At 48.4% G+C, this 20,497-nt stretch overlaps 1 protein-coding gene across 4 annotated transcripts in view; it reads right to left on the bottom strand.

Moving 5' to 3' along the window:
- The window catches only part of DIS3L2 (DIS3 like 3'-5' exoribonuclease 2), a 190,669-nt gene that overhangs the window by 37,910 nt on the left and 132,262 nt on the right, over positions 1 to 20,497 (bottom strand). For all 4 annotated transcript variants that reach the window (XM_065072824.1, XM_065072823.1, XM_065072825.1 and 1 more), the window contains one exon: positions 1,237 to 1,316. In XM_065072824.1, the coding sequence (XP_064928896.1) occupies positions 1,237 to 1,316 (80 nt within the window). The remainder of the gene's footprint in view (positions 1 to 1,236; positions 1,317 to 20,497) is intronic.

The raw sequence follows: 20,497 nt of genomic DNA on the forward strand, positions 1-20,497 counted from the left end.
ATATACGCCACACAATTAGACACATCGGATCTATAAACATCCTTAACAAAGCCCAACAGGTCTGGGGGTTTTCTTTTCGTCACTGCCCATTGTGTACCACCGCCTTTTAAAGCCTCAAAAACAAACGTTCTTCCCTTGTTGATTTTATGCTTCTGCGCTGAACCACACGTCTCCCTGTTAGCTTGGTGGTGCTGGAGGTATCAGCTCCCTTCATCCATGCCTCTGGGGTTGAGATAGTTGGGATGGGACTGTGTACAGTGTGCTAATCTCCCATCCACAGGTGGGAAGGATTCTCCCAGAAATTATCTCTCTTCTTGTTTAAACACTGAGATTTCTCATCTTAGAAAGGGGTAGGTGCTATTTGCAGATGCCCCTCAGCCTCCTCAGGACTGTTCTCATCAGAGTTTCAGAGCAGATCTATTATAATTACAGGCTGTTTCATTCATTGACAATTTCATTTACGCTCCTTTTTTTGGGTTAGCCTTCAATAACTGGCAAGAAGCAGAACAATATGGGTGGAGGTAACAGGCTATGGATTTATGGCATGCTGGTATTCAGGCAGAGTAACCCAGCACAAACACAGAAATATCCTGAACTGTGCTGCTGCTGCTGTCAATTTGATAATGAGAATGTGATTTGAAATAAAAACATCTTGGGTGCCAATTCACTACAGCAGCTAGTAAAAATAGGCAGAATACCTAGAAATTGAGGACTCTGTGCTCCAAGCACATTCAAAGCTTGAATATCACAAGGTACCTCATAAAAACAGAGTGTGTGGCTGCACGGGGGCTGTAGTACCACAAATGAAAGGCCACTCAGTGAACCCATGCATGTGCTTTAGCAGAAAGAATGGGGTGCTGTGTGTCTCTAGGTGAGCAGAGGTGAGGGCTGCCCAGTCTTTGATGGCTTATCCCCAGCCCACACTCCCAGAGTCACCAAACAGTGCAGGGTCTGAGCTGCAAACGCCCCTGGGCAAAGCTTGGGTGAGTTCTGCCACAGTGGTATCCAAGAGCTGGCCTTTTAGCTAAAGAAAAGCAGCAGGCAGCTTTTCAAATGCTGCAGAAGAAGGGGGGGCTGCAGGGCCTTGTGCATTTGAAAGGATCTGGCCTTTAGAGGAGCTGTTCCCAGTTTCAGGTCGAGCCTGAAGCCTGCTTTAATCTACTATTAAGTGGTACAACCAGTTGTGATCCCTCTGCCTTTCAATGCACCTTCCCCTATCTGCCATGTGCATCTTACTTGTTGCTGTCCCGGTACTGGTAGATGTAGCAGCCTTGAGGCATCCCGCTGTCCTGGTCCAAGGTAAACGAGAGCTTCAGCTGCAGAGAAGAGAGGGGGTGGGGAACAAAGAAAGGAGAGAGGGAGGAAAAAAAAAGAAGCAACATTTTAGGCTCTCAGTCATCACAACAACTTCAAGCGAGGCTTGTGGGAGAAAGCTTAACTCACCGAGACTGACACGCAAACACCATGGCCTGGAACATATCGCAGGGTTCCAAACCTCAGGGAAAAGTCACATGCGTTGCAGAAACCTCTCGCTTTTTCCACCCTTTGTTACTATAAAGTGTTTGTGGTTCTTCTGAAATGCATGGGTCATAACGGTTCACCCCTCCAAACCCACCCACGCACACCACCCTTCACCAAAGCGATTGCGGTTCCCCTCAGACACTAAAGAAATGAGTCTTCTCCATCGGCAGCTGTAGTTCCCACGAGTCTTTCTCTGAAAACTTTCCCGGCTCCATCTCACTCCTCCAGTGCATTAGAACAGAGAAGAAACCACAGAGGGAAAGGTGACAGATTTTTCCTTCTGTGCGGAGTTATTAAAGAGCTGTTAGAAGGGTTTGCAGTTTGGATCCGCGTCCGGCAGGAGGCTATGATGTGACCTGGAAGCTGCTTTCTTTGCAGCTCCAAGAAGCCGTTCGGCAAGGGCTTTCGGATTTCAAACATGGCTCATTTTATTTAAGAGGGAAAAATCAATCCTCTTTCAACAAGCAACAGAATGGTTCTGCAGGGAGACTTTTTTTTTGCTGAAAATGTCTGCAGTGATTTTATATGCTGAACTGCCTGGAAAACAGCACAGAACTGAGCCCTATATATCCAAGCAGCCCCTTATTCTCCAGGAAAGGCTGCTGGCCCCCAGATCAGCATCCCATCAGCTCCTGTAGCCCCTCCGCTCTGCAAAAGGGTTGCAGACCCCGACCAGGAGCCAGCAGGCTGGGTAAGAGGGGCAGCATCCTTCAGAGGAGGCAGCTGCAGTCTTTACGCACAGAGCACTCCGGATTTTTTGGGGTCACAGGGCTGTTGCCACTGCTGGATCCTGCAGGACTCTTGAAATGGTCTGGCAGAACCATTGCAAGGGCTGAAAGTCAAAGGTTTGTTATGATGAGCCCAACCTTTGTAAACAGGAAAGGAGGATAAAGCAGCATTGAGCCACTCTGTTTGATCACAGACTCTTCTCCTTTGGGCTCCAAGGAAATCGCAAACTCAAATTAACAGCTTATTCAGGATTGAACACAGAATTAAAACATCTTTCTCCCGTAGGCTCTTAAGAAGCCCTGTGTGCTGAATCATTAGATGGTGTACTGATTTTTCCTTCCCTAAAGGGTAGCAAAGTCATACACTGTGCTCTCACTGACCCAAATAAAACTGCGTATCATGAAACCATCAAAAATCTCACCATCTTGGATCCCAAGTTAAGAACTGAGTGCCAGGCTGAGGTCCCTCGATGTCTGTGTCCCTAACTCTGTAAACTGTTCGGAAACACGCGCTCCTGTGACGGCACCTAACACATGTTCATGGTACAAGCATCATGATTTGTGCCGTTGTCCAGATGGCAAACACAACCCAACTACCCCTTCCTGCAAGCTCTGATTTTACTACAGCTTAGCATATAGCTCAGATCCATTCTGGAGATTGGCGTCTCTAAGGCAGGACTATCAGGGCGACCTAGGGACATTTCTTCTGGATGAGGTCCACAAAGCCGGGCTTGTGGCTTTGGCCTTTCCACGTGCTGCAATGGCACATGGCAGCTGCCCCATGGCAGCAGGAGGTCACCAAGGAACAAGCAACCTCTCCAAGGGAGGTAAGCGATCACTTTGCTGTGGCACGGGCAAAGGTTACTTGTCTATGAGAGTGCCCCAAGTGCGTTGCCCTGGTTTGGGGAACTGAAGAAGGAACTGGCAACTGCCCAAGTTTTTTGGGCCGAGTTTTCCAAACGTTTCCCACTAGAGTATCAAAAAGCACCTCAGAGGCAAAAGGGACAGCGGTTATCTCAGACACAGCTCCAACTGGTCCTGTGCTTTGAGGAATGGGCACTGCATCACAGAGTCACTAGAGAAAAAACACAAAAGAAGTCCAAAAACAGGCAAAAGTGTGGCTTTGGCCACTTTCAACAATATTTCTGATCAGGACAAAGTCAGGAATGCCTGAGCCTCTTGTTTGCAGTTCTCAGCTAAGCAGGCTTTGGGCTTGTGGTAACTGAGCATCCCTGGTCACAGCTCACCTGGGCTCTGGGGCCCCAGCACCACCCGGGGCTGGAGCCAGATCTGTGCAAGGCGACAAGTGCAGGGGAAGGGAAGGAAGGAAAAGGGCGGGGAAGGAAAACAGCCTTGTTTGGACAGGCTGCCAGGGAAAGCTGCGTGGAAATCAGGTATGGGAGGGTGACCTTTCCACTATCTGGGGGGACAGGGTCCCATGGAACCTGCCTACCCAAAAAGGAAAAATCACAGCTCCCAAAGATAATGGGTTTTCAGCTTTCTGTTATTTTAACCCTTCTTTGTCTGCTCATGGCACTCCAGACAAATAAAACACACCCTGCTTGGCAGGCTTAGCCATCTCTGCTACACATCAGTGCCAGCAAGGCCCAGGTAACAGGGACTATCCATGGCTTGACCATCCGGGGCAATACTGTTAGGCAACAGGATGCTGCTGTCACCCACAGTGACAAGAAGACCCCACTCAGATAAATGTCAGGGTCAGGGTGTCACACAGAGAGACGTGTAACTAGAGGTCTGTTCCAGCAGCCATAGTTCAAGGCAGCTGTGCTGCCACTGATGCACAAAAGCTGCTCTTGTGCTGACCTGCCCAGCTGAGGCAGTGTCACCACCAGCCTGGAGGGGGAAGAGGGGACCTGCGATCCTCGCCAGGCCAGGAGTCCTTACAGACCTCAAATGAGCAGCCAAGCTCTGTCTGTGTGGCCATGGGCAACGCTTCAGCTGCCTTTGCTCTTTTGGTGGCATTTGGTCTCTGTGGAGAGCACGGAGCCACCAGACCAAACTCATCACAGGGTGGAAAGAGAGCGGGTAAGGCAGGTAGAGAAGGACTAGCTGAGTGCTGCCAGGAGGCAAACTGGGATGCAGACTGCAAGCTGCCTGCTAAGCTTGCAAAGGTTGTCCACACCCACTCGATGACATGCGGTTGGGTCCCCTCTGCTGTTGGAGCCACAGGAGTGCTCCACCGGCCACCCTCGGACACGTCCTCACTCCGGCATGGCCGTGCTCACTGCAAAGGCACGTGTGCTCCCCGGCACCGCGGTGCTGTGGAAGGTCTGCTCCACACACCTAAAACTTACATATGAGGCACCTGCTGCCACAGATCTCCAAGAACAAAGCTCAAGAAGCCTTTCCCAGCTCTGCACACCCTACACTGCTGCTTCTCTCTAGTCCCATCTTCTCCAGCCACACTTCTCTTTTGCCTTTGTTCACTAAGCATGTCACAAAACCTCTGCTTACTTCTGAATTAAAGAAGGTTGCAGGGCAAGGCTGGGAGTAGGAAAGATGTCAGGAGCTGATCGACCACTTTATCATTCCTCCTATCTGACTTTTGCTACAGCAATGTCACGAGACACACCGAGCCCCCTACAGAGCAAGCCGGCTTTTGCAATCCTCCCTTTGGCACAGCTCTACCTCTTAACCAATTTGAGAACATTGCTCCAACACCACATGCTGCTTTGAAGCTCTTTTTTTTGCATGTCAGTTCTTCTTGTCAGAATGTAAAGGCTTGCCGTAAAGCCAGCAAACAAACTAACACCAACACAAAGGAAAGGCCAATGGTGTTCAAAATACCGGCTTTTGTGACTGCAGAGGCAACAGAGGGCTGAGGTTTCTTACAGAAATGCAAGTGCAGGGTGACCCCATCACAAGTAAGACTCATCAGATCAAGGGATCTTCAGCATTAAACATATGAGATCATTTAATTTTACAATACACTGCTGGGCTTCCCTGGGAGAGGAGGGGGAGAGGAAATTTCCCAGCGCTGTACTGCGGTGTGATTTGGCTTGCACTGCCCCTTTCGGTAGCGTAGCCCTGGAGCTCACATGCTAATAAAGATCCCTTTCCACTTCAATAGCTTTGCACATAAAGAACCGCTCGGCATGGTGCGTGCGTGAACTCAATGGGAAAGGGAGCTGGAACGTAGCCATGCCGAGAACAGAGTGCTGCCTACCAGGCGAGCCCCATCAATAATTGAGATGTCAGAGGCACAGGGAGGTGTGTGAATAAGGGCTGTCAAAAGGAGTAATTGGGATCTGTGTGGATACAGTGATGGATAGGCTCGCTCGCCACCAGACACAACTGAAATACACCAAAGAGAAGAGGAGCAGGCCGCTGAAATTCAAAGGGGCCGGGGCAGGCTGTTTGATGGGCAGGAGGTTTTTGCGTCTGTGGTACCCACAGTAACAAGCACGCATGGGCATGTTACCTGGTGAGTGGTTGATGGAGCAGGAGAACGTTCTCGTAACACGTGGCTGATCCCTGGCAAAGTTTGGTGGCACATACTGCAGGCTCGAGGTGAAGCTAACGCCACCTCCTTGAGGAAAGTCATCTGTCCACAGTGGTCACTGGGCATGGGGGGCTGTGTGCACCCAACACTTGTTCAGGCAATGGCTCCACTCTCTAGATTGGTAACTTCCTCCCACTCTCTATTCCTACATCCTTAAATCCAGTGGTTGGATATAGTGGGATGTCCTTGCTCCTCCATCCATCGGACCCTGACAGGCTTCATCTGCACCCAAAGGTTCCCACACGCCCCCCTGCCAGCGGTGAGCAGACACCAAACCAGCACACAGACAGGGACAGACACAGGACAGCAGTGAGAGCAGAAGGGCTCTGCAGTGCCCTGACAGTTCTGTGCTCCCTGGTCCCACAGGGACCCAAAGTCCCGCTCAGGCAGACAGGCCTCGCCGGGGGATGTTGGGGAAGCTGCGTACATCTTGGGGCTTCCCCCACCAAGGCCAGAAAAGAGGCTTTTCAGAAAGAGGGAGCAGAGCTTAATGCTGCCGTGGACCTCCAGGCTTGCCTGGGCTTCAGCACAGCCAGCAGCTGTCCTCATTTTAAAGAAAGTTTTAGATCTGCAGCAATTAGGGGCCCAGTCATGCGATAAAGCCTGGTAGCTCCAGCAAGGAGAGAACATGAGGAGCAGCCTTCTGGCTGCTGAAACGCTGCCAGTACCTATATTGACCTGACTGGGCAAATTCTGCATGCCCCTTGAGTAAATGGTTTGGCTTTGATCCCCCTGTTCCCAGCCTTGGCTCTGAGCAGCAAACCTCCATCATTAGACGAAAAGTTTTCTCTACACATGCACTGTACCAGAGAGGTACTATTGGTTCAGCCCTGTAACCAGGTCAAAGACTTCAGATGTCCCAGTTCTGGGGCAATGTAAGGGCATGCTTCGGCCAGCCTTGGTTGTAACAGTTCAAGGTAATTCCACCAATGTGCTGGGGTATTCAAGCAGAAAGAGTTCGCCCAGGGCAAGAAGAGGCAAAACACAAGCCTCCAAGACAAAAAAACAAGGAACTGGATCTAAAGATTGCACTGAGAACAGCCTCCTGAAAGGCAGAGGTTCTTTCCTACCCTTGGCACTCATTCAAATTTAACTGTATCTGCATAGAAGTTGAAAAAGACTGCTATCAGGTCCCTCTCAGGATAAAGGTTCCCCTCTCCAGCAAGCTCTAGAAAGCTTTTTAAGAATAAACTTAGTCATCAAGCAGGTTTTTATGCCCCGCCCAAACCTCAGTTTTGACCCAAAAGAAAAATAGCCCTGAAGTCCTGACACTCACTTTTAAAACCACAAACAACGAGCCATGCTCCAGTAACGTAATCACAGAGCTTTCTGGCACCTCGTCCCTTAAAAATACATCCATCTGCCTCCACGCAGGCTATCAAACTCAATCTTGTTCACAATGGATTTCCCAATTTCTGCGTGCTGGAAGGGCTGCAGCGGCGCTGGCTGTGCCGGCTGGACGAGCCCTTACAGAAGTGCAGGCTGCAAACCTCACAGCTGTGTTTTCACTTAAAGAAGCTGCTCTGGAGACCGAAGCACTTCTCCTTCCACGAGCTTTTCTATTCGTGCTGCAGTTCAGAATTGCTGGAGAAAGACCCTGGGTAGAGGCTGAAGAACATGTGGTAAGGGCAGCATGGGGGTAATAAAGGAGAGACCAAAAGTCTTACAGTGGAAACAGAGGAAAGACAAGGAAACTTGCTACCAGCTCAACTAGTTACCTCTCACAGTGAGTTGGGGTGATCCTTCCCTTTTGGCTTTGCAGACAAAGAATGGTTGACCAATCTCAGCACCTGGTTATGGGACTGAAATGCAGAACAGGAACAGGAGGGAATCGGCAACAATGGTGCTGGGTGCCCAGCAGGCTCCGCAGCCACCAAAGCCCATCCTGGAGCTCCTGGGTGTGAGACGATGGTGCTGTGTTTGACAGAAACTCCTTGCCAGCCTTTTCCCCTTCCACAAGAGAGAAGAACAACTGGGTGCAAACAGGCAGCAGAGCAAAGGGTGACTGATTTTGGGGGGGGTGAGACCTCCTCTCCATTTCTGTTTTGCCTTCCCATCTCAAGGTCTACCATGCAGTAGGGTTCTCTCTTACCTGCTGCAACACTGCATTACATCTTGGGTTTTACTCATTCTGCACCACCCAAGCAACACTTTCCTCTAATGTCTTCCCTCTCGTGACACTAACCCACAAACTACCCCTGTTAACAGGCTACAGGATCCGTGCGTGTCCTTTAGGACAACGTCAACCTGAAACTCAATATAGCCAAGGAAATGGAGCTGAAACTCACTTAGGACATTACTCCAGTTTGAATCCCTCTGCTCATTTCTATTTTACAATCACCCAGTTTACTCAAGTGTTACTCCTCTGCTGCTGCCTGCTTACACAAGTGCATAAAATATATGCAAAGCCAGTGAATCTCTGACATGGGACAACGGAAAACAGCAGATAGCTTTTCCCCTTTCTTAAACTAACCTCCCAGGCTGGGACCCGAAGTCACAATAAGCTATTACAAAATTATCCCATGGGCTGCAGCAGGTCTTGCTTTCCAACTATCTCCTCTGGGATGCAGCGAGGACCCTGGGGTCTTCCCATCATGGGAGCAAACATGTTCCCTTGTTCCCTGGCACATACATGGGATGCTCTGCTGTTGTCCAGTGGCCCCCGCTGCATCATCCCTTTGGCTTTTCTTTCACAGCTGCAAGTCAAAGCTGAAGATCCTTTCTGGAAAGACGGGGCAGGAGACAACTTCCACCACTTGGCAAAAATACAAATTGCAAATGAGTATGTTTTTAAACATTCACACTTCCCTGCATTGGAGGTTTCAAACACAGTACGCAATCCACCAAGAAACCCATCCAGATTTATTTAGAAAGAAGAGCTGGATACTTCCGTTCACTTCATAATTTATAAACTGGATGAGCTCATTCTCTAGATGCATGATTAGGAAACCACAGGACTAAAATACAGATTATACAATTGCAAAGGGTTTACGTTGGTGGATTAAAAATACCTTCTCCAGAAGCTAACAAATTGTGACACCGCACCGCATGCTCTAGACCACTAGGGAACTGTCAATGAAGTTAAAAGTATTTTCTACACATACATCAATTTTAAAATAAAAGCAAAACATCCCTAGGAAATGCCACATAAAAAACCGTGACACTAACAAGATACATGCCAAATTTCACTACTTGGCTGTTTCCTGTTACTCAGAGCCTGTCTCCCAGCCTCTCTTTAAAGCGCTCCCAGCTCTTGCGCTTCTCCCAGCCCTGCCGTGCTCAAACAAAAGACAATTGCACTGATTTTATCTCAGAGCCTTCACAAGCTGGGCTTTACCACGCTCAATAGAGACGAGAGGTTTTGGGCTGCAGGAAATTCCTGCATTTTGAAGACTGATGATGACTGTACAGGCTTTACAAGGCTGCATGGGAACAGTTAGGTCCAGCCCAGCGCCAACGGCCTCATCTTCACTTGGGAGATACGGAAACTCATTTGGGAAAGCAGGAATTTGGGAGAGAAGGATGATCAAGGCTCTAGTAAAAGGCTGGATTTAGATTACAATCAGGAATTTGAAAGAAGCCCAAAGATTGATGGAGAGGCAGGACTGAACCTTCTCAAAGCCATTAGGGTTATTGGCAAATCAAAACACCAGCAGCACCTACCACGGACACCCAGGACAACTGAGACCCTGCACCTTATAATCCCCAGCTCTCCGGCAAGCCCAGGGGTTCGCAGCAAATACAGCACCAAATACAGCAAATACATCCACCACTCTGAAAATCCTGGAGCAAATAGACCAACTGACTTAAAGCATCCATGGAAAAACAAAAAAGAAATATTTCTCACTATTAACAAGGAGAATATCTTTAAGCATACAGCTGATGTAAAATCTCCCCTAAGCTGACAAGTCTCAGCATCAGGACAGGCATTTCTGTGCCTGAGGGTCGTTGTACCCCAGATGCGAGGGGACCCATGGGGCTGACACCAGCTTTTTCACAGGGTGGGCAGTATGGAAGTCCCTGTACATGCCATTTTGGTCTGATGAAGAAAAGCAAAGCCTGATCAGAAAGGGACACCTAAAGTGTTTCTGTTCCAAAATGGTATGTGAGAGCCTGAAAGACTTCAGAAAAGTAATCGGTGTGTTCCACACTTGCTTTAGATGACAAGTGACACAACCAAGTGAAAAAACCTCTCTAAACTCACCCCTTGGTATGTTGTTATTAGAGGGTCCTACATGATTAAGGGTCCTAGATGCTGAAGGGAGTGGAGCATCTCCCGTGTGAGGAAAGGCTGAGGGAGCTGGGGCTCTGGAGCTGGAGGAGACTGAGGGGTGACCTCATTAATGTTTACAGATATATAAAGGCTGAGTGTCAGGAGGATGGAGCCAGGCTCTTCTCAGTGACAATCAATGGTAGGACAAAGGGTAATGGGTTCAAACTGGAACACAAGAGGTTCCACTTAAATTTGAGAAGAAACTTCTTCTCAGTGAGGATAACAGAGCCTGGCCCAGGCTGCCCAGGGGGGTTGTGGAGTCTCCTTCTCTGCAGACATTCCAACCCGCCTGGACACCTTCCTGTGTAACCTCATCTGGGTGTTCCTGTTTCAGCGGGGGGATTGCACTGGATGAGCTTTCCAGGTCCCTTCCAATCCCTGACATTCTGTGATTCTGTGATAGAGGTAACAGGTCATTATCCCCAAGTGCTGTTATTTCAGATACCTGACAGTCACGTGCCTTACTCAACTTACTGACCCTAGTTTTAAGCAGCATGAATTTAGCTTCGTGCTTGGCCACGCTATTTCACGAGAGCAGTTGGCAGAGAACAGCGCTGCAGAAGTCAGTGGCTCCCAAAGAGACGGCAGACCCAGCCACCGATGGATGCACAGCTCTGCTAAGGAACGTAACGCCAGGAGGGCAACAGAACACGCAGCTTGCAGGCGGTTTCTTTAATGGAAAACAGAACAAAACCACCAGTGACAGTAAATATTCATTGGATGAAAAGCAAGGGACAAACAGCCCTTCACAAAGCGCTCGATGATTTCTGAAAGCTGCCCCAGCTTCATGCCAGCGACAGATTCCAAAGCAGTGGTTACCTGAAGGAGGACGGGACACCACGCTGTCTTCACATGGCTCGAGCCACGGGGAAAGTAAGGTAGGAGCTGTGGGTGCAGATGTGTCTGTGCATGTGGCATGAGGAAAAATGGTTCAATGTCTCTTACTGAACCTGACTATAGCATGACTTTTTTTTCCCCACCCCCCCAAGAGCCTCAGAGAATGCTGATACACGTTTTACATATCAGCCTATTTAGTGTCCTCCCTATGATTATTTTACGTCTTCCCATAATGTGCCCAGTCTTTGTCATTGCTGTTGGGAGGATACAAGGAGCCCAAGGCAGATCAAACACAGCAAATCCTATTTTCTTAAGTTTGTTAATGCTAACTGCTTCCTCTGCTAAGCCACTAATGGAGCTGTAAGAACCCAGGAGCACAGATTAATTCAGCACCCAGGTACTGCCTTGTGCCTGGAGGGATTTCCGTGGAGTTGCACTGGAAGATAGATGAAAGCTTGTAATACCCTCCACACGAGAGATAAACCCATTAAAATATGAACAGCCCCTGCACCGACATGATAAGAGCTCTGCCAGGTAACAAGAGAGATCACAACAGGATTTCTAGGTTTAGCTGTATCTGCAAGCCATTAAACAGGAGCTGGGACTATGAAGGTGCAGAATGCCCCGATCACACCTCACTGATCACAGTTTGACAGCCATGCCATTCTCTCCCACTTTGGGGTGCTGCTGTGAAATATAATACCTGGCAGTCCCAAAGTCCAGCCCTGGCACTGCTGACTCAAGCTTTGCTCATTCTCTGGGGACAATCTGGGCTCTCTTGTGGTTTGTTACAACCTGCCATGGCTGTAGACAGCTGTGCTGTGTCCTTGGCCAAACCTTCTACCCCCCGTGGTGTTAGCGGCGCGGGATGGGAAGGCATCTCTTGCCATACCCTGCCGATTCCCACAGATGCAAGAGCTGCCGCTGTCGGCACAACCGCTGCTGGCTCCTGGGCTCCCCAGGGATGGGCTGGCGGTGGCTCGGTTGAATTCCTCTGGCAGCGACCTGTTCCTGCTCACTTTTCTGGGGACTCACAGCTCCTCTGTCACAGGGAAAGGAGGAAGGAGGAGTGGATGGGCGCCAGGAGACTTGTCCCAACGAGGCCCAAGCCCACCGGCAGCAGGCAGGCACCCTGCCCTCCAGATAACTCATGGCCAGACGTCTTCCTCCAGCTCCGACATGGCTGCACTTCAGCGGGAAGCAATTTCTACATGTAGACGCTTCGGAAAGGGGTCTGGCAAGGTCCACCCCAAAAAGGCGCAGTGTAAAATGTAAAGTATTTTTGTAGGGCCAAGTTCATGTCAGAGCCCATGACGCTGCTGTCAATCCCTGTGTTGGAGTGCGGGGGGGTAGGATCAGTCATCATCTTCCAGCACCAATGCACAGCAGGCTGTTTATAACCCTCTACTCCGCACTGTTATTTAACATATGTAAGGGGCTCAACATGGTTTATGTTCAGTAGTTGTGGTTTCCAAGCTGTATTGCATTACTTCAAAATGAAGATACATTATTTTTTAAACCTATTTTTAAAACCAGTCACAAATCTGCAATCTTTTACATCATTCCTCCTTCCTTCTATCAAACCCAAACCATAACACAGTCACAGAAGACCAGCAAGCTCATATGTCAGAACTCGGCTGCAAGAAACACGCGTGAGCATGCACACACAGAGGGAAACTCAAAGCTATAATTGAGCTAAATTGGTACAAGCTATGTTTAAGGTTTTGAAAATATCCAGGATGTAGTTCACTGTTTAGAATGGTGGGTACCAGCACGCTGGGTGCGGAGAAGGAGAATCTAAGAGCTGAACCAAAGCATGAGGTATTTACTTAATGATCTGCCTCAGCAAGTGTAAGGAAATTAAAAGGTCTCCTCCCCCTGGGAATTCAGTGTACCAGCAACCTGATCACGTACCATCCTAAAAACGCATCACTTCCTTCCTTGCCGGGACTGACCCCATCCACTCCTAAAGCAAATCATAACATAACGGAATCTCTGATTCCCATTTTTAACATACCCCCCCCCCCAGCAGAGTTGGCTGGGGCAGGCAAGTCTTAGACAAATCTTTATAATTCAACCTTAAAAGACAGTCTGTAGAGCACGGCTCCCGAGAAATGCCTGGCTTCCGCAGGGCACGGCAGCTCTTACACGGCTCTCTGGTTTTTGTGGTACTTCTGCATAAATCAAACTCGCCCATTTCCCTTCTTGATGGACTCGGGGCTTTGTCGAGTTAATTTTGTCCAGGCAATTCTGGAATTGGAGTTGTCCATACCGAAGTGGTAAGTTTTAAGGGAAGAAACCAACACTGTATTTTATAGAGACAGTCAAGTTCTTAAAATTAGTTATTTATTCCAACAATATTAAAAGGAGACACAGCACTTTCTCAGTAATTTTTCCATTTGTAGTATTTTGGTTTGGTTTTTTTAAACCCATGAGCCTAATCCTTAATTTCTCTATGGAAAAGCTGGAAGAGAAAGATCACAGGGACGAAGGATCAGCCTCCTAGAGCATCCACTGCGCTCGCCCAACCCTTTGGAAAGGTGGCTGGGTTTGCTGTCAAGATTATTTCTTTTAAATACAGTCTGAAAGTAAATAAATAAATAAAAATATCTCCAGACATCAGTATTAGCTTGTGAAGGAGACCCAGACAATGCACAGGAGGCTAGAAAGAAGCCAGTAAATTCTAAGGGTGTAGAACAGGAGAGAGGATTAAGCCTGGTGATTAAATTAGGCGACGCATGAATACATTCCAATGCGCAACATCACTCAAGCACTGGACAAAACATATGGCAACAATGGAAAGCGCTGCCCACGAGGTCACCTTTAATATGATTAGCCACGGACGCCTGAAAGCAGATCTGCCAAGCACCGGCGTGCTAACCCTCCTTTGTGCGGGGCGGAGGAGCACCCTCCGAAAGCCTTTGAGGCTTTGAACCCCACACAAACGGCTCCTGGGTGTTAAGGGATGTGCCCAAGTCCATTGAAAGTGGGACACACACACACACAAAAATGAGCCTCGAGGCCGGGAGAGCGTTTTGAGAGCGGCTTTTGTTCCCTGCCCACAGGGCACCGGCGGGAGCCGTCCCCAGGGTGTCCTGCGTGACAGCTGGGTCACCCCATGGGCTCCCCTGTTCCGATGGGACTTTTCAGCTCCGCTGGCCCGCATTCACCGGCACGGCTCGCCTCTTTGAAGGGGAGAAAGAGCTTCATCCATCACTGACATGGAGGGAGTTAATTCAACTTCTTCTTTACAACTGGAAAGGCTTTTGCTGTGAGCAGGAGGGAGTGCAGGAAGAGTAATGAAATCCAAAAGGGAGCCAAATGATGCTTTCCTCTGCTAGACGCCAGCGCTGGCAGCGCTCGCTGCTGGCACGGCCCGTGGTGGGTGAAAGGAGACTCTTTTGTGGTATGCCATTAGCTACTTCCAAGGCCTCAGTTCATGTTTACCACAGCCACTGTGTTACTTCACTCGGTATTTTTTTCCAGTCCTGTCGATTGTACTGCAGAACTGACCGAGTCCGTTTGGAAGCCTTGCTCACAGAAAGTAGAAACAAATTGCTTTTCAAATGGACTTTTTTTTTTTTTCCCCTAAACCAAACCTCACGCTGCTTTCCATAAACCCAACCTAAGGCTGAAATCCCCACCTAAGGCTGAAGAGCAAAGGTCCCTGCTGGGCTTTGCCCGCTTGGTTATCGCCCAGCCGCCCCGGCGCTGAGCTGCACAGCCCAGATTGCAATAGAGGGCACCTTGCACCCCAGCATTTCCCCACACTGCAGCTACGTCAAGTAAAACCCCGTCACAACAGCAGCCAGCAGGTTGTCTGGTCAAGTGTAATGAGAAGAAATGCTCTATGACATTAAAGATAATCTCCTGTGAGTCACTTTGCATGAGCACCCTGCTGTAATCAGGTGAGCCCTTCAGACTGCTGAACCCTGCCCCAGAGGACCTTGGCACGCTCGGCCGAGCCCCTCGCAAGCTTTCTGCAGGCCATTAGTATTTCACATTCCAGGCAATGACTAATCGGGGACAGGCCCAAGGGCAAACTCCTTCCACACACTTTGCATGGCCGAGTGGGTCAAAGTCAGGGAGACAACCCCAGGAGGGACTCGCTCTGGGTCCACAGGTCTCAGCAGCTACCAAGGCTCGGTGACAGCGCAAGAGCACGCATGGCACAGGATGCTGCCAGCTGAGCTCCTGCTATTGCCAGGAAAAGGAAAGCATCGTCTCCTAAAGCCTTTTCCAGCTTTACATTTCCAGGATGCCATAACTGCAGCTCAAGCCTTGACGCAGCACATTCCAGGGGCCGCGCTGTCACCGCTGACATTCACAGGCTGTGAAATGCTGCCCTCTCATAACGCAGAGTCACCTCCTCATAGATCTCATGGGCTCTCACGGGATCTGCCAAGACTGAAGATCAAGGCAGTTTCTAACAAAACAGGGTAGACCAGGCAGCTGCATGCGGGTTCTAAACACATTTGGGGCAGCAGCTCCACGAAGGAGGGAAGTTTTTTTATTTCAGACAAATAAAAAAATACCTTCCCCAAATGTAACTTTTTCAAAATGAAAATTAACGAGGGTTGGGAGGAGTGCCTGTGGTGGCACAAACTTCTTGGCTGTTTAAGTTCTTTTGAGCAAGTCGAATTGTATTTTGTACCCATCACTATGCCACCACTATCACAAAGGCTACTTGTAGCAAAATCACTGTTCCTCAGTGCTGGGTCCAAAGCAAAATACAGACCTACCAAACAACAAGAGCAAGGATGAACCCGGCCTGCAACACAGCGATCCGAAGCTCTGCAAGAAACTCACCAACCCAGAGAAGTGGGTTGTAGAAGCTGCCAGCCTTTCAACAATTTTCCCGAAGGGATGAAGCCCAGAGAATGTTACTTTGCCCAACTGCGTGGGGTGAGGACGAGTCCTCCCTCTCCTGCAGTGCTGAACTGCAGATAGCAGCTATGAACTCAGGAGGAAGAAGGTCATCAAGTTCCTCCTAAGGAGTAGCCACTTTCTCCCTACAATGTGGGCACACAAGGGCAGGTTTAACACACCTCCACCTCCTCCTTCTTCACCCCAAGAAGCACGTACATCATTTTGTTGGCCTCGGCATGTGGAGACCAACTGGCTTCCGTGCAGGGCAGGACCTATGGAAACTCCATTTAGATGCCGTATTTCTACCTGGCCTCTCTGACTATTCATTGTCTGCTCTAGAATTCATCTTAAAACTCCTGGGACACTGAGCAATAGCACTCCTCCAGCATGGTGAACATCAGAGATCAGGTGAGGACTGAACAAACCCAAGAGCAAGATCACCCTGTGAGCGACATGTTCATCATGCGGCGCTGTACACTGCTTTGTACTCTTCTAAGAAAAGACTCATGTTCATGGTCTTTAAACTGATTTCAAGGAACCTGTACAAATGCTTCTTAAGAATTTGAAATGAGATGACCACGCTGCACAAGGATTTTAAGGCTGCCTCCCTGTTAAAGGCTTTTTGAGAGCAGCACCCCCTGGCACCACATTATGGATCCATCAACACACCCACCTCTTACTCCCACCTAAACATGAGAAAACAGTAACTCCTCAGCTCACTTAACTACCTCTATGTTGCCCCCTGGCTTGTTTAAATAAAAAAATAACCAAAGAGCAAAGCAGTGCGAATGCAGTATTAAAGACTAACAACCATCACTTTCAGTGATGCTTGAAAATAATAAAAACCAGAGAGCTGAAGTGAAAATTCAAAACCTCAAAGTAATTTCAACCATACATACATGAGAAGGGAAAAGTTTATACATGATGCAACAGAAAAAGTGACTCACTTTCTGAAATGCCAAAGTCTGTTTTAGTTCATTCTGTCTTCTATACCTGCTAAACACATCACTGACAGAGAAATCATTTAATAAATTGCATTTTTTTTTAATCCCATTTTAGCTATTTAAGCATTCTATTTCCTAGTATTGTGGGTTCAGGTTCTACTCGAACATGCTAATCAGAAGCAAAGTGCTAGCTCAGTCAATGAGGTTTCTTCTCAGAAAAGGAGAGTCTTGAGATTAAAACAGAGACCTTGAAATTGAGGTGAAACTGCAGCCTTAAAGCTAATGCAAAACCTTGTGTTGATTTACGGGACTGAGAATTCCTCAGTCGCAGGGCTGACGGCAGCATTGCCATGGGACACCTGATTTGCTACGGCTCTACAGCCCCCGAGGGTCAGCGGGACCAGAGGGACCAGCCCCACGACATGGCCAGTTTACTTCAATTGTCAAGGAAGGCACTAATTAAATTTTGTTGTATTCAGGCTAGATTGGCTTTCTTAAAAAGCCCAAACAATAATGAGTACTTGGTTAGTTTGTATTTATGTGTCAGAAACAAGTTTTTCAAGTCCATTTAAAGGCATGACCCACAAAACCCCTTCGCAGTGATTTTGCACGGCTGGTTTCTTCCAGATGTCTGAAATCTCTCAGACCACTCTAGTCCAACAAACTCATGAGGCCACTTTCTTGCTGCCTCTTGCTTAGTTTTCAAGTGACCATCAGTTCAATGGTACCTCATAACAGATGGGCAATGAACTGTCAGCAGGTTGATTGGTAACTAATTAGCATAAATGCAATATATCTGCTACCAGCCTAGATCCAAACTGGAGATTGCATTCCCTTCAGAGGGCAAAGTTTAATACTGCTGTCAGGTTTTAGAGCACCGACAACGCAACAGCTTGTGAATACGTATCTGTGGGGAGAGATGGGTGTTTGTGTCTCAGGATGGGAGTAGGAAGCTACAAGGAATCAGTGTCTCCCACAAATGAACACGGCGCTGCCCAAAGGAGCACATTCAAGCAGGAGATCTTTCTCAAATCCCAAGTATGGACAAATCTCAGAAACAAAGTGCAATGTGGATCAACAACCTTTCTGAGATGTCAGCCTTTAGGCTCCCATTTTATGCAATTCATATTCAGGGGAAATCTACACTCTGAATTACGCTTATGTGCTTGAAGAACTTCCTTATTACAAAATGCAGAGAAGGGCAAGATAACCGATCTAGACTACTAAAGACAGATTCAAAGCCACTTGCTTTCAAAACAAAACCAAGAGGTTGCTCAACAAAATGTGCTCCCAATGGACCACTGCAAACTTTAGCAGGGTGTGTAATTTCAGGAGTCACGGGCTTGGACTTGAATGTTTAAAGACAAACCCAAAGGTCAACTTCAGCAGGCGCTGGCTCCCTCACATGGGGCAGGACCAGCTCCATCCTCTGCCCAGTTGTTGGGATTTTGGTGAAGACTCTTGTAGCCTCATTCCAAGGGGCTGTGGAAACCACAGGTGCTCTCTGTGTTTCTCTGTACTTCAGCATCCGCATGCTATAGATGAGAAAAGATAAAAGATCCCAGGGCTCTGGAGGAATGAGCGTGCCCAGAGACACCTGATAAAATGAGTTGTGGTCATAAAAAGCAAGAATTTTTTCCTCTGCTCTCACTCTGGAATTGAAATGAGAAATCACAGAACTGCAATGTCTGAATCTTTCATCTCCTTCCAAACATTGTCTTTTCTCATTATACAATTAGCCTTTCTCCCATTTACTGTTAGGTGAAACAGAACTGGCTCTGACAAAGAGCTGCTACATCTCCACCTATGGCAGACTGATCATATTTGAAGTTACGTCACTCAGCACCCAGTGGCCCCATCCAAAGAGAGTGATGGATTAGCCATGCAGTCAGCTATAATTAATACCTGAAAAAAACCCCACCAAACCAAACTTGTCAAGTCTCTGTTCAAATATGTGATAAATGGAATCTGAAATAACAAGGGACTTTCTGATGATGTCTGTTCATCATCGGGGAAGAAAAACACCATCAACTGGAGGGCAAGACTCACAGAGCAAGGATTGTTTCCTCAGTAGAAAATGTGAAGTAAGAATTTCCTCTCAGCACTCTACACAAACGTGTCTTCCTGGGTTTTATCTATCCTGCTATCTGAGGCAATGAAGAGCCAATTGTTTCTGCTTCATTCGGAACCAGTTTTGCCATCCTGAACCTCAGAAGCCACTACTATTCTCCCTACCAACCTCAAAAATACCAGCGAGCAGCTTGCTCAGCTGGAACAAACACTGGACTCTGTCCCCTCAGCTCTGAGCTTCACGTTTGGGACACATTCCATCACACTAAGCCACCACCTGCCACAGATGCGCTCTCTTTCCCCTAGAGATGCTATTAAACACTGTCTGAGGTCCCCGCAAGCAAGTGACCCCAGGCTGCCTAACACACGAGCACGGGCAAAACCCACCTGTGTCCAGCTAGCCCAGGAAACCAAGAGATGTCTGCTTCACGCGTGAATACGGAGCACCTGCAACCACCTTCAACTCTACCTGCAGGTCAGCACATGATGACACAGCTCACCCTTCTTCTACAACAAGAGATCACCAACTTGATTCAATCGACAGAGGAAGCCAAGCAATTTGGGAGGTATGACGAAGTACTGCCCATCGCAGCTCTGTCTTGTGTGAGCAAGAGAGACGTCCGTGGGACAGCGGCACGTGTGGGCAAAGGCTGAGAGCTGAAAGGACTGGGGACAGAGACCACTGTGAACCACGCTGATCGCTTCTGTGATGCAGAGAAGTGCTGGCCACGGTTCAGCCCTTCGTGCTGACGTGGTTCGTTTCTCTGCTCTGTACCACGAGAAGCACCTGCTGGGGAACTGGTATAAAAAAAAAAATAACCTTAACTGGGCCAGCAATAAACAGCAGAAACAAAAAAACGACCAATTCTTATTGAATAGCTTCCAGTAATAAACGTGAGAGGAAGAGAATGGTCAGCGCTGGCCTAATGCCCTGGATTTGGCCTGGGAATCAGGAAAAGGCTCATCCTGCCAGCTCTGCCACCGACTCAGCGTGTCAGCTCTGGCAACTGCTTCACCTCTTGGTGCCGCTCTCATCGCCTGGAAGGATGGAGCTGGGCTCCCTCTGACACTTGCTAGGGGCTCGCAGGTGGAACAAAGCTATTGCTGTGACAGATAGCATCTCAAATTATAAGATCCCTTTGTTTTGGAGAAGTTTCTGAGCTTGCAGGTCCATGGTAGGTTACATAAAACTCAAGGGTTAAGCTGTGTTTGTTTGGAAGCAAAACACTTGTACACGACCGGAGAACTTGAATATCTGAGCGAGTGGCTGGAATCCTTACTCCAGGACGAATAAAGTCATAACCCACTCTTGCGTTACTGATGGTAAATTAACACCAGAGCACCACTGTGTGGGGAGCTCCTTCCCGGCCCTGTTTGCCCAGACATCTGGCTGCAGTGGCTCCCAGCACGATGCTCCGCAGCCGAACCCCGTGCTCCAGCATCCGAGTCCCCCCTCTCGCCAGAGCCAGCTCGACCACTTCACCACCTGCTCCTGCTGGGACACAGCTGCTCTGCTCTAAAAGAACGATCAGGAAACGACAGGACATGTGCAAGAACATCAATCCTACTCACACCCCTGGGAGGACTTTAATAAAGTCCCATGGCAAAAGATTAGATTCTGAGGACTTTCCACTCAAAATCTTAATTTAATCAAAACATTTTAAAACCTACTGGCAATGCAAACATCTCCATGCAAGAAGAAAGATGCTCAGCCAACACAGACCCCTCAGTG

Source organism: Columba livia, chromosome 9 (genome assembly GCF_036013475.1).
Source record: "Columba livia isolate bColLiv1 breed racing homer chromosome 9, bColLiv1.pat.W.v2, whole genome shotgun sequence".
NCBI classification, from domain to species: Eukaryota; Metazoa; Chordata; class Aves; order Columbiformes; family Columbidae; genus Columba; species Columba livia.